The 14,196-nt window shown below is 46.2% G+C and overlaps 1 protein-coding gene and 1 long non-coding RNA gene across 19 annotated transcripts in view; one reads left to right on the top strand and one right to left on the bottom strand.

The window, feature by feature from the left end:
* The window catches only part of KDM6A (lysine demethylase 6A), a 165,915-nt gene extending 157,675 nt beyond the window's left edge, over positions 1 to 8,240 (bottom strand). For all 17 annotated transcript variants that reach the window (XR_011050315.1, XM_068425267.1, XM_068425261.1 and 14 more), the window contains exons 1-2: positions 7,976 to 8,240; positions 7,656 to 7,719 (exon numbers count right to left, since the gene is read on the bottom strand). Coding sequence is in view for 16 of the 17 variants with exons in the window: in XM_068425267.1 (XP_068281368.1) it covers positions 7,656 to 7,719; positions 7,976 to 8,136 (225 nt within the window). In the remaining variant the exon portion in view is untranslated. The remainder of the gene's footprint in view (positions 1 to 7,655; positions 7,720 to 7,975) is intronic.
* A 1,441-nt stretch (positions 8,241 to 9,681) lies between these two features.
* The window catches only part of LOC137677708 (uncharacterized), a 35,266-nt gene continuing 30,751 nt past the window's right edge, over positions 9,682 to 14,196 (top strand). For both annotated transcript variants that reach the window (XR_011050309.1, XR_011050308.1), the window contains exon 1: positions 9,682 to 9,835. This is a non-coding gene — a long non-coding RNA (uncharacterized lncRNA). The remainder of the gene's footprint in view (positions 9,836 to 14,196) is intronic.

Genomic DNA, 14,196 nt, shown 5'->3' on the forward strand with positions numbered 1-14,196 from the left:
TAAGGGGTTATCTGTACATTAACACAGTATTTTATTTATATAAGGAATACTTTCCTATCATTCTTTAGATGCAAAGAATAGTATTCAGTATCAAGAATAACACCTGATCCACTACAAAATGTTGACAAGCAGACTAGTCTTGAAACAGGCTGGTCTTGAAAATAGCCTTTCCACAAGAGGAATTACAACTGCTACAGCTATTTCTTTAATGTGCCTATCTGTAGATCATAAACATATAATATAATATTTAATTATTTTCTCTTGCTTTACATAACTTCCCTGGTCCAACAAACTCGTAACAAAAATGTTCTGCAAGGTACCAAGATTATCCTCTCAGGTACACCTATACAAATCCTGGCAGCCTTCTGTAGGGCTCCATACAGGGCCACTTAGTCCCATTTTGTCTGTTTTTAACTACAGAAAAGTATTCTGCTAGTGAACAAGATTAATATTGTTAACATTTGTAACAAAGACAGTCAACCGGTCTCTATAATGACACCTGAAGTTTAACGAGCATCACTTCCAATTTTTAATTGTGAAGATATACAATGTTACACTTCAAACATCACAGCTGCAGAACCTCACCAAGAAGGCAGGTTAAACCAAGAAGTAACTTACAGGTAACTGTACATGTAAAATACAAGATAAGTGTGAAGCTAAAGGACTGGAAGTTGTATACATATACCCGTACGCATTCAGAGTGAGCACAATAACGACTCAGCTTCTGGAATTATCTGAACCAATACTAAAACCTGTCACCTAGCTCAGATATGTATTCACCTCAGTCTCACAGCCCATCTGCTCAATTCATTTCTGCAGAAGCTGATCTAAGCCCTTTACAGTGGTAACTAGTTTTTACACAAGAATTTTAGTATTCTCAAACTACAAATACACACATTTCCTTCCCTTTCAGTCTGTTGAAAATACTGCAAAATCCCTCTCATGACCCAAAAATCGTATCAGTTGAGGACCAAGAAGAACAATATTTGTTCACTAACCAGAGATCAGCCTTAAGTTTAACTCATGAATCTGTAAGGCTGGAAATCAAAGCTTAATTTCTCCACAGAGCATTACGTTTGCCTAATTGTCAGTGAGATAAAGAACAACAGTGGGCTTTAGCATACAATTCTGGTACTGGGAAGTCTCGTGACAAATGTTAATCAGTATAAAATCACTTTATAGCTGTAAACGTTTTCCATGACTCTCCTTAACTTTATATCGTCTTACTAATGTAATGAAAATAAATGGTTCTACACACACAAAGAGTTATCCAAAGTATTAAACATCTACTCTTTTCTAAAATGGTATAACAAACATATGGTATAGGTTTTAGATTATGCTTTCAGCACTTACTTCAGATGGTATCAACATTTGCAGATAGTCTTACCTCTCTAATTATCAAGTCCACTCAACCCACTATAGTGAACAGACAGCTATAAAGGCGGGCAAGAGGCAGAGAGACATGCTTTTCACTAGCAGAAAGCACACCTGAATACTATGTACAGTCAACACCTTTAGATTGTTCATTTCTTCTTCACATACAGTACCTGAGATTACCTGTACAGAAATTTGAAAGCTAGAGTCCACAAGTATCGTGATCCATAAATAGATCAACGGTGGGATTTCAGTGGTTAAATTATTGGACTGGAATTGAAGGAAAACAATTGTGTCCCATTCTTGTCACAGGTTTTCTTCACACTATCAAAAACTAAATAATTTATCAGAACCTCTATTCCTCAGCTGCTAAAATACAGTAATATTTCTCTCTCTTCTTCATCCTGAATTGCTGCGCACCTTGTCTGATTATTAAGTCAGTAAGGCATGAATTATCTTAAGTCTATGCATATGTGTCACTTAAAGAAATGGACAACTTCAGCCTCCAGACACGGTAGACCAGTACTTAGAAGCTACAATATGTAACATTTATTCCGTAAGAAACATGAAAAGGTACTGTAACAAAGAAAAATCTTATATTGTACCCCCTATTAATAGTCTCCTGACAGTGAATATAAAGCTTACTGAAATGCAAATACCAATATGTTAACTGTCCTGCAATCTTAACTACATTTCTACAAAAGCATGTTGTTTGTAGAGATGAAGTCCATCCTCGCCTTTTCATTAACATATTAAAATGTCAACTGTAACGTTTGTAAGTTCATCGATTTCCACAACACTGCACTTTAAACTTGACACATCTGTTTTGAGCAATAAAAACCACTATTTTAAAGAAATAACTCTGAAAGTATCAAAACATGCCAAGTATCTCACACTAAAACAAAAAGTACTGTGCAATGCCCATTTTTTGAAAAAAGAAAGTTGTTTTTAATACCAGATGAAGGAAAAATATTTCAAACCTATAACTAAGTCTTTAAGTACTAGGATACATAATTATCACACAGACTGTAATTCTAATTTCAAAGTATAAACACGGTACAACCATGAACTATAGAATGTGTCATCTACTACACCGTAACTGATTCCAAAAAACCCCACCCAATTAACATAAAGCCTAAATTGCAAACAGAAAAATACTGATCTTAAAAAAATCTATATGTCAGTCCCAATTATCCAATAAACACAACATTTTTACTTTAAATCTTTCCACTTTCAGACACTTTCAAAAAAGGCTACAAAACCAGTTCCACCCATAACACAACTTACAAAATTTTAACCAACTTCAACTTGTTCCACATTAACAGACAGTATGCTAGATAATAAACAAACAGTACGAAATGCAGAATGTATTTTTGAAAACCATAAAGGAACAGCTCAGATACAAATTTGCAGAAACTGGAGAGGCTGCCCACTTCCTGGAATGCTTTACAAATGTCTCATGGTACCAGTTCCCAGTTTCTCAATTCCCAGCACTGCCATTATATAAGGTAAATGCTGTAATTCTTATTAAAGCAGTATTTCTTTGCTTTGATGAAAACAAATTAAGCCAAAATGTTTCCAAAATTATTAGAAAACCCAAAACTTTACTACACCTAGACTAATCTAAAATGTTTTTCTGCACAATTATTTTTCAAGCGTTCTGTTATAATTAAAACTGAGGCTATTTAATTATAGGTTAGTAGAAAATTAACATTAATGTCAACACTAAAGCGACAAAGTCAATACATGCTAATTCACACTGTCCAGAACTATTTTTAAACAAGCAACACCTACAATTATAAGAAAATGAAAGAATATTGTCATTGTGCACTTATTTTGTATGCTTAGTAAAGGCACAGATAATCACTTTGTTAATTTTGTCAACACATGTGGCCTTTACACAAAGGAAATACCATTTTTAAAATCAGCTGGAAAACAAAAGGGCTGCAAAACCACAAGAGGTAACAGAGAGACCAAAAACTGGCATGTTGCACGGAACTACTTCATCTTAAATCTACTTCAACATCAATACTTTTAAATGGAAACATGCTTCAAATTTTGTCTACAGGATATGACAAACTGATTAAACTCAATGAATGGGAATTAACAAGCATTTTATACACAACCCAATATATTAGACCAGCTACATCAACCTAAATCTGCATAGAAGCCAAATAATTATAGCTTATGAAACAAAGGTTTGTCATTGAAAGAAAGAAGAAAGTCAACTTTGGCTAAACACTGGACATACCAAAAAAAGAAAACAAAAAGGAAGGAAGAAAAAGAAAAAAGGAAATGCTTTGCAATTCACTTCCAGTACAATGGATGTCCTCCCCCCTCCAAGTAATCTTTAAGCTTCACCTCCTGCGAGAATGCCTTCCTGGGAGAGACATCAACAACAGCAGGGTTTTTGGTTTTGTTTTGCGGTTTTTTTTTTTGCTCCTTCACATTAATGTTCTTGTCAACTACAGAAGCATTACAGTGAGCACTTTTTCCTATACAAGACTGGCTACATTGCATTTCCAACATTTCAATCCCTTTGAAAGGTGCCCTCTCTTTCAATTTCCCTCTCCCCCAGAACCACACTAGCTGCAAACTGATTTTCAAGCTCCTTTTCTGCAAAACAAATGCAAAATTTTGGCAACAGAAAATTCTGTTCCTCTGTCACACATGTAACAGTACGTACACCATTACAGGAAAGTCTGATTTCTTCGGGCTTATCACATATCCAATACATGGAGCAACAATACCATATTCCTGACCTTTAGTCTGTATCTTCAATAATTCATAAAACCGTATAGATCTGATGTGTTATCTGCTCTTTTGATTTGCTACACTCAGCAGCAGGACTCAGTTTAGTTCATGATACTACAGCCATACATCCTACAAAGCAAAACTACCAAAAAAGGGGGACTGCAGTTCAGACCTGGAGCATGAATGAAACCCACAACTATGTTAAAGCTCCAGACACGAAGCTCCCTCCATCCCTGAAAGAGATCCCAGATTTCTTCTTATTAAGCTGTGTCAGGGTGTGGCTTCATTAAACCAGAGCTCCCACTGCAAAGGCTTCATGAAATCTCCTGGTCAGCCTGCAAGTGGCTTGAGCCAACGCACCGCCTCTTGCCGAGTGAACCCCACTAAAAACTAGAGTAGCACCTCCTCGAATTGAGGCACCGAATTTAAGCCCACAACAGAATCCTGCTGCTGCACAAGTATCTGTGTGGATAACGGAGCAGTTCCCTCAATACTTGCAACCCACGACCTCGCCGCGCCCTCCCCCCCTCCCCGACAGTCTCCTCAGACACGTACACTGCTCCTACCACCTTAACCACAGGTAACCAGAGAACAGTCGGGCGCTCACAGAACAGACACTGCTACAGCCTGCCTTTTTAAAAGGTTCAATAGCGGGTGTACTATTCTCACATCGAGGGGAGTACCGATACATTTTTGGCCTTTGTGAAGGATTCCTCTGGAAACATGACTCAATGGTTTTCCTTACCTGCTATACTTGCGCATAAATCTCACATTACTTCATAATGCACTGGCTTGTAGATTCTTAAATCAGTCAGTTAGGATTTCATAATTATGGAGTCTGGGGTCTTTGTTAGCTGTTGTTGTTCCATGCACAAAAGGAAAGATTTTGTTACTATCACTGTAAAACCTATTAATTAAACACACATATACATGGCCACACTTTCTACAATAAAAAAAACTGTTACATGGAATTAAAGTCATCTGCTAGATTAATTACCCTAAATCTTCCCATACAGCATAAATTGTATGAAGCTTCACACACACAGAAAAGGAACTGTTTAAGTAAAAAAATCTTAAAAATAACAACTTCCTACTTATCAATAACAGTAATAGAAACACGTGCACATTCCCTGAAAGTGAAAAGCACAAACAAAACAGAACCTGGCTCAAGCCAAGAAATTCTCAAACATCTTTCCACTGAACAGTAACATTTTAATCTTTCTACTGCCTTAACGATCTACTTTTCTCAGAGACAAGTGCTTCGTGAGTTAGTATGCAATTCATAAATGTTCAAAACACTGTCAGAAAACTGAGGTGAAACTGCAAAATATTTGCGCTTTTTTTTTTGTTGGTTTTTTTTTTTTAGTATTCACTGCATGGATTCATACATTGATACAGCAGGAGAACATACAATGATACTTCTAGAAACATACTTCAAAACTATCAAAATGCCCCCCAACTTCAGTCGTCTCAAACAGACTGGCTGTATATACTAAAACTTTAATCAACTGGCATAAAAAAAGAAAATGCATTATACGCAAGAAAGGACTCAAATCTCAACAAACACGCTGAACTGCTGCCTGCGTTACTTAATTTTACATCACAGTACACAAAACAAAACCCAATCCAGTGATGTTATGCAACGAACAATCTAATTACATATGATGCTTTTATTTTCTATCTGGCATTCTTAAGTTCTATCCTGTACATGATTCTCTCTAATATTTCCGATCGCCTTAACAGCGTTCACAGAGCAGACATCAATTCTGGTCCACTAACAGTTAACGTACACAATTTAACTGGTCTGACATGTCACTCCCCTACCTTTTTGATTTATCGGAAGAAGTACTTTCATAAATAACTCTGAAAATCACAAGGAAACCACAAGATTTTTTAAAATATAAGCACAAAGAAAAGCATACTTGCTTTTCCTTCCATTCCTCCCCCCTCCCCCCACATCCTGACACTGAGCTTTTCCAATCATGCCAAAAATAAACATCCAAACACAAGTAAGGGTCTAGGCTACCGAATTCAACACGCTTTAGAGTTAGGTCTTCAGATCAACCAAGACCAGCAACAGAAAAAAATTCTTCACGTGAAAATATCAGCCTACACCACGGGCACAACAAAAGGATGAACAAAGTGTCAAACACAACGCTACTGACAGGAACAAGTCAGAAGGCAGGAACCAGAGGAACACAGTCCTCTGGTTCTCCAGCCGTGTGGCATTCTAAAAACAGTTCCACTTATTCTGTTACCCACACGTTTTCTTTGCCTTCAGTCTATAATCACAACTGGCAGACACTCAGCCTGCACGGCCTTTGTCAATAGCTTACGGATGGGCAGCAGAACGTGCTACAGGTTGATAAGGAGGACACCGGCGCTGCAAACGCCCTGCCTGCAGCAGGAAAGCACCCAGAAGAACTTGCAATGTGCAGGAGAGTTTCCCTCAACGTTCACCGGGGGCTTCACGCTCCAGGCGACGTGCACATTCGTTCCCGGTATTTGTTTGGTGTTTACCTCCCCCCCCTTCTCTTTCTCCTCCCTGTCCGGCCATCTTGGGCCGACAGGAGCAGCCATTACTTAACTAAATGACAGGGCCAAGAACTTTTCACAGAAACAAACAGCTCTCTCAAAAGGGCCGGGCAGGCTCCAGCAGCCTGCGGGCCGTCCCGCTCCCTGTCAAGCCCCCGGCGGCGGGCCGGACACGGCGCTCGGCGAGGATCTGGCACGCTGGAGGCCGCCGGGCCCGGAGAGTAAACAAGTCACTCGGCGACGGGTTCCGGGGGCCGCTCAGCGCCGCGCCCGGCCCGGGCCCCGCCGCTCCGGGTCAGGCTCCCCCCCGCCGCGCCGACAGGCGCACCCGCCACCGGGCAGGGCGCGCGCAGCCGCCGGCCCCCGCCGCGCGGGGCGAAAATCACGAGGGAGGGTCCGGGGAGAGGCCAACGTCAGCAGCGCCTCTCGCGCGCGCCCTCCCCCCCCCGCCGCCGCCGCCACCTCCTCCTCCTCCTCTTCCCCCTCCCTCCCGCGCCCCCTCCCCCGCCCCGCCGCGCCGCTTGGCGTTTGCTCCTGGCCCCGGGCTCCGGCCCCGGAGCGCAGGCACTTTCCCGTCCCGGGGCTGGCCGCACCCCCTCAAAGTGTTCGGAGCGGAGCCCGCAAGGCCGCGCTCCCTTCGTCCCACACCCGGCCCCGCTCGGCTCCCTCCCGCGCGGGGGGCCGCGCTGGCTACGCGGGGCCGAGGCGGGGAGAGAGGGAAGGGGCAAAGGCGGCAGCGACGCGTGGGGAGACCACGGCGGGGGTCGAGGTGGAGCGCCCTGCCGCCCGCGGGGACGTGCGCCCGCGGATGTGGCGGCGCCCCGCACGCACGCACATCTATGCACACTCGCACCCAGATACACACTCGCAGGCACACGCTCACCGTGTGGACCCGGGGGACCGGAGGGAGGGGGCGGCTGGGCCGGGCCGGCTCCCTCCCCTCCCCCTCTTCCCCCCCCCCAGCCCCGCTCCACATCCACCCTCGCGCTTACCTTTAACAGCAAGGCCTTCGTTCTGGCGCCATCTTCATGAAGCCTCAGAAATCCGAAGAGTCGGCTGCAGAAGGGGAGCGGGCGGGAGGGAGGGGAGAGAGGCACAAGCGTTAGCAAGAGTCAGCCCCCCGCACGGGCAGGCAGGCGGGCTCGCTCCCGGCGGGCAAGGGCAGAGCGCGGCGGCGGGGGCCGGGAGCCCGCACACGGGCACACACGCACTCCCGAGCGGGGAGCCGCGGGCAGGGGAGGGGGGGGACACGGAGGGAGCGCGGGCCGAGCCGGGACACGGAGGCGGCCGGGGCGGAGTGGGGAGCGGGTACCTGTCGAGGCCGGATAGGGCTTCTCTCTCCTCGGCTGTCAAGCTGGCGAAGTCCTCCTCGCTCTGGCCGCTCGCTTTCCCCGCCGCCATTTTCTTTTCCTCATCACCGAAAGGAGCAGCAGAGGCGGCGGCAGCGGCGAGCGACACTCCGCACGATTTCATGGAAACGCAGCGTAATTAACTCACGATCGCAACCCCCCCCCCCCCGCGCGCCCCCAACACCCCCCAGCGCCGGGCGGGGCGGGGTGCCCGACACGCACACACACCACAACTTTTATTACAACAACAACAGCCGGCAGGGAGGGGGAGGGAGGGAGGGAGGGAGGGAGGGAGGGGAGAGGGAGGGAGGCGGGGGGAAGCCCCGCTGCTCGGAGGAGGAGGAGGAGGAGGGAGGGGGGAGGGAGGGAGCCCCAGCGCTGGAGACTCGGGGGAGGAAGGGGGGGGGGAGGAGGCGGCGGCTGCTGCGGTGGATGGCGGCGGAGCGGTGTTTACATCGCCGCGGCGCCGCTCGCCCCGGCGGCGAGGGGTGCGCGGAGCCGGGGTGACAAGGGCCCCGCCCGCCCCGCCGCGCGGGGTGTGTTTGCCGCCCGCACAAACTTCCCCAGCGCCTGCCCAAAGTTGTTGTAATTGTGTCACACCGCGAACCCCACGCCGCCACCGTGACACCCCCCTCACTCCCCGCCCGTGCCCACGCAGCCAATCGCCGCCTCCGCGGCGCCGCACGTGACCTTTGTTGACTTACGTCAGTCATAGCGCTCTTCCACAGCTGCGCTTCGGCTTGGTTGGCCTTCGGCGCTCGCCTCCCTCAACGGCCTCATCCCATTGGTCGGTGTCTAACGGAGTGGGCGGTGTTTCAGGGATTCACGTCTTATGAAAGGCCGGGCGTGCCATCAGTCAGAGGAGCTTTTCGATTACCCCAGCCAGCAGGTTTGGCGTGCGCCTTTAAAAACCGGAGGACGCGACAGGCAGGGGAGGGGGGAGTTTGCGGGAGCGGCGGATGGTGAGGGTGGGAGGAGTTGCGTAACGGGGGCTTCAGCCTAGGGGAGCAGACGCCGCTGAGGAAGTGTGCCTCGCTGGCGCCCCCGGGGTGGGGGCCGTGCCGCACCGCACCGGCTGGGGGAGAGTGGCGCTCGCCTGCCCCGCCCTGCCCTGGCTTGAGCGCGGGGCGTGGCGCTCTTGGCCCAACCGGATGATAATGGCTTCTCGGAGCGGGGACGGTGCCGGCTCGGGCTCCGTGCGCTTGGGCCGAGGGCGGATAGGAGAAGCCGCCGCCCGAGGGGGCGGTTGGGTGTCGGGTAACGCCCTGCGCAGAAGGGCGGCGGCGGCTGAGGCGAGGGTGGCCACCGTGGCACGGCGGTTGGCTTCACCCCGCCCTGGGAAGCAGAGGCGCCGGTGTCCGGTCTGCGGCTTTTGCGGCCCGCTCGCAGCGGGGCAGGGACTTTCCTGCCGGCCGCGGGGGAGCGGCCGTTAGCCCGCACGCGCGGGCCGCCGCCGCCCCGCCAACGGACGAGCGCGTGGCGGGGCTCGAGGCGCGCTGCGCACGAGTGGTGGGCGGGGAAGGAGAATGGCGCTCCTCCCCGGGAACCAGTGACAGGTGGAGCCGCGCCCGGCGGCGCGAGCCCCGGAGCCGTCACGTGGCGCGGGGGCGGGGCGAGCGCCGCGCGAGAGGGCTCTCGCGAGGCTGCAGCGGCCCACAGGCGTGAGGGCGGGGAGGGCCCCGGGGCCGGGCGAGGCCGCCGGATGCCTCGTCCCGGCCCGGGGTGGCGTTAAGAGGCTCGGGTGCGGAGCGGCGGGCTGGAGGGGGGCTGGTTCGTAGGAAAGAGCGAAGGACCGAAGCTGGGCTTCCGGGAACGTCTCACGCGTGAGTAAATCTCTGAATTTCCTTGGACGCTGGGGGGAAAGGGGCTTCGCGTGCTCTGCTTGCTTCCCCTCCTCTTAAGACCAAGCCTACCTCCTTTCTTCCCTGTGGCTTGAATGTTACCTGGGCATTCTTGGCTCCTCGACCAGCTTACCCAGGAACTTGAGGGTACTTTTCTCTCTTTACAGTCCCATTAAGTTGCCCATACAGCCAGGAAGCTCAAGGGTTTTCTCAGCGAGATTTTAGGCAAGATCTAATGATTTTTAGCCTTCTGTGGGTGTGTGGTGGCACAGCTCACTGTGCCATTCTGCTGAAAATGGATCAGTAACAGTCTTCTGTAATATCACTCTATCAGTTCTTCGATGTCAAGTTGAAGCACTTAGCAGACTTTTTCTCTGCCAGTTGAATTTCCTTCCCTCAGAGAGGGGCCTTTATGACTGCCAGGAACTCTAAAGCATAAATAAAGCTATTAACTGCCTCTGGGAATTAGATGAATAAGGTCAAAGACCAAGCTATGCAAGAGATGTTCAATCACAATGGTGCTGCTTGATGGTTATATACCCTCTCTTTTAATTGCTATAATCAAATCATGTAGTCATGAAATTGGAGCACGTTTCTGCCTCTGTAGGTGTTACAGCTAATATTTACGTGTCAGTGATGCTTTCCAAATGTACTCTTAAATGTTTTCTGGTCCTGATGGTGTGTATAGCACGGGGCAGACACTGGCAGAAGTGTGTAGGCCTGTGCTGCTTCCCAGACCGCTGACTGGAGATCTGGTCACAGAATCATAGAATGTTAGGGATTGCAAGGGACCTCGAAAGATCATCTAGTCCAATAGTCTTGAATAATGCAGAAGACTCAAATTATGTCCTGGCTTCTCTTAGAAGCAGAATCTTGTCATGTAGTCATGCTTTCTGATGCAAATGCAGGTAGACCAAAAAAGCATCTGAGTTTGGTAAAGTTGCATATTTTATAAAATAGCCAGCAGCCAGTTGGTTAGAGTATTGGTACTGGAAACAGGCATTGTGTTTAAAGTACTTTTGAGTTTGGAGTCGAGATAAAAACTAAGTTACTTTTGGATCTGGGAATGGACCATAGTCTATTAATAGTGAAAACAGCTATGATCAAACGTCTTATCTTCATCTATTTTACATGGCTTCTCAGTCACATATTTTCTCAGCAGCAGTTCCTTGGGTGCCTAACTCAGTGCCAAGGACTCTACTGATTGGTGATGTGCCAAAAATAAGGTATTTCAGCACAGATTATTTCTGAGGATCTTGACTCCGAGGTCTTATGTTTGCCCTTTGCAGTATCCCAAGTATAAATCAACAGAAAGGGTAGTAGACAAAACTATTCCTCAGTACAAGGAGGGTAACCTCTAAATTACAAAGCAATTCAGGAGACTTCATAGAAGCATAATAGAGTCTTAGTTCAACTGAAAGTGTAACTAGAAACTTCTGTGCACCTGAAGTCTCAACACCTGAGTTACTCCTCTGGTACTCTCAGCACCACTCTTACCCCTGCATACTGACTGTATTGCTTGAATTGAATTTCCACTTGCCTTTTTTATTTGTATTTGAACTACTGTTTGGATGATTTAAGAGGTGCCATAAAGGCTTATTTGGTGTTTCAACTCTTCAAGATGTATCCAAAGCTCAGCTGCTTTAATAATAGCAAGAAAAGCTTGAAAATGCATACTGCAACTAAAGTTCCCTGCCCTTGCAAAGTCAGATTACAATTTAGGGAGCTAACATTGATACACTATCACTTGTATGAAAGGAGAGAGACTGTTTCAGACGAGTGTGATGCTGGCCTCCTACTCTGAGATATGCCCTGGAAGCTGACTGCAGAAGGAGTATGTCCTTCAATTCTTAAGAAGAAAAAGGAAACTGCAGTGTTTTTCTGTATCTATTGAGTATTAGTTAACTCATTAAGTTTTAGCATAGTTTAAATTCTGAATTCATCTGTGAGTCTCCAGAACTGCTTTGCTACCTTCTGTGTGAAAGTTCTGGACTGATAAAACTCTTGGACTGGACAATACCATTTGTATCCCTCTTTTCTGTATGTTGTCATCCCTATTAATTTTCCATGCCAAAGTTCTTTGTATATTCCTGTACACTGTGTCAAGTGCTGCCATGTCATGCTGCAAGACTTGCCCAATCTGTTAAGAGACTGAATGCTGTTAGTGTGTGTACAGTTGCAGAGTAGTTTATGCCAGAGAACTATGTGTTCCAAGTAGGTGTTTGGCATGCTGGTCGTTCTCTGCAGCTTGAAATTGAGATGCAAAGTTAGTGCCCCACTTCTTGAAAAGTAATGTTAGAAACAGCAAAAGTTAGTTCTAGAGTTCTCCTTATGAATACACCCACATCACCTGGCGTCTTGTTAAGTTGAAAAGCAAATCCTGAAATCACTGCAAAAAAAAAAGTTGATGTGGAAGAAAGATTCAGTTTCAACACTGGGGTTCGAGCTGTTGTCTCACTTGATGTCAAAGGTAATTGTGGTATTTCAAGCATCCAGGTTCATTGGCAAATGGGACAAGCCTGAGCACAGGTATAGGAACTCAAATCTAAGGAAAATAACTTAATGTAGCATGGAACAGGGGAAGGGTGACCTGCTCCAGATACACTGTTTCTTTCTACTCTCACAATATTACTTTTCATTGCCATCAACTCCAGCAATCAAGTGCTTAGCTTGCTATTGTTAATTAAGGGAGAATCTTTTTAGAGATAGTGAGCCTACCATTTTTTTATGAAAAGAATATTATAGTCTGTCATGAAGGTTCACCACAAATTCACTGTAGATCTGTTGATAGGAAGTCTCGACTGGAAGTTTCTTTGCTACAATAAATACTGTCTAGTGTCAGGAATGCTGCTTCTCACAAAGCTTGAAGCTCCTTTCTACGAGTCTCCCTAATGACAAACACACAAGGCCTGATCTCCTTTTTCCTATGCCGTGACCTGGGAGAAGACAAAGTAGCAGTTTGTTATAGATCAGAGCACTGCAAATTCAGTAGATTTTTCTGGAGCTTCAGGAAAGACTTGGTCTTCAAAATGTGAAATGTTTTGGGCTGCTTATATGTAAAATATGGGGCAGCAAATGGACTCATAAATGTTAACAAGTCTTAATGTATACATCTCTTTAAAAAAGACATCTGTGGATTTAAACTCAGAAGGGTTATGTGGTCGGAGTATACCACGCTGGTTCACTTTAACCATACCTAATCTTCTCAGGATGTGGAGCTGCCCAGATGCCTTCTTTGTACTTGCTTTTGGACTTAAAAAAAAAAAAAATGAAAAGAGCTTTTGCTTGAACTCTCCAAATGTGCTGTATAGTATCATACAGAAAGAATTTTTTTTTTTTTCCTAAAGGCAGTTCAATATGTCCTCTGTAGTCTGCAGGCTGAGCTTCCTTACATATCTTTCAGCATGGACAAGCTGGTGGAGGAACCAGTCTCCCTGTTTTCCTTTGACATGGAGTTCTTCCTGGACAAGGCAGCTATGACCAACTCACTTCCTCAAAAACACATTCTTTGCTGGACATATCTGGCTTTATTTTCTGTCTTTCTATAGCTCTTGCTCTCCAGAAGGGCAGAAGTTCTTTGCAAGACTTCTGTGGTCATATCGAGTGTATTGAAAAGCCAGACTTGCTCCATGAAGATTTTCTGGGTCACAGTGTGTTTCCATGGATGACTACTGTTCTCTTATTGACTTCCTCATCATATCCATTCTCAGATACGTGCTTATTTTCAAGAACAGTGATTAACAGAACCTATTGATTATTATTAATATATTAGGTGTGACTTCCAAGTCAGGTAGCAAATTTGAATGAGCAATATATCAATCTCTGCTGGATACAATTGAAATCTCATGGTCTTCTATAGTTCAAGACATAGTTGCTGGTCACCTATAGCAAGGTTCATTATTTCAGGCCCTAGAAAAGCTATGGTGTTTAAAGTTAGGCATATCAGTTCAAATTGATCTTTCATTCCTGCTTTTTGAAGTTATTTGCAGCTGCAAGCTGTGAGCTGCTAGGGAAGTGAGGGTAACAGTCACTTCCTTACCCTGTCACACAGGAGTATGAAGCAGCTCAGGATGCACATGTGATCTCTACTGACACTGCTGGGTTTTTTTTCCTAAGAAAGAGAAGGTTTTCCAGGTGTGGAGTTGACATTATGCTTATAATAGCTCAGAGGACCTCTAACTATAAGGCAAATCCTTTTGCAGTAGCCCAGGAGAAGCGTGACAAGACAACAGTCTTGGATTTATGTGACAAGGTATACATACTGAAAAACAGCAAAGAAAAAAAAACAACCAAGCTAACCAAAAGAACCCACAGGATGCCATTTTGTGTCTTACAAAATATAA

Source organism: Nyctibius grandis, chromosome 2 (assembly GCF_013368605.1).
Source record: "Nyctibius grandis isolate bNycGra1 chromosome 2, bNycGra1.pri, whole genome shotgun sequence".
In the NCBI taxonomy this organism is placed as follows: Eukaryota; Metazoa; Chordata; class Aves; order Nyctibiiformes; family Nyctibiidae; genus Nyctibius; species Nyctibius grandis.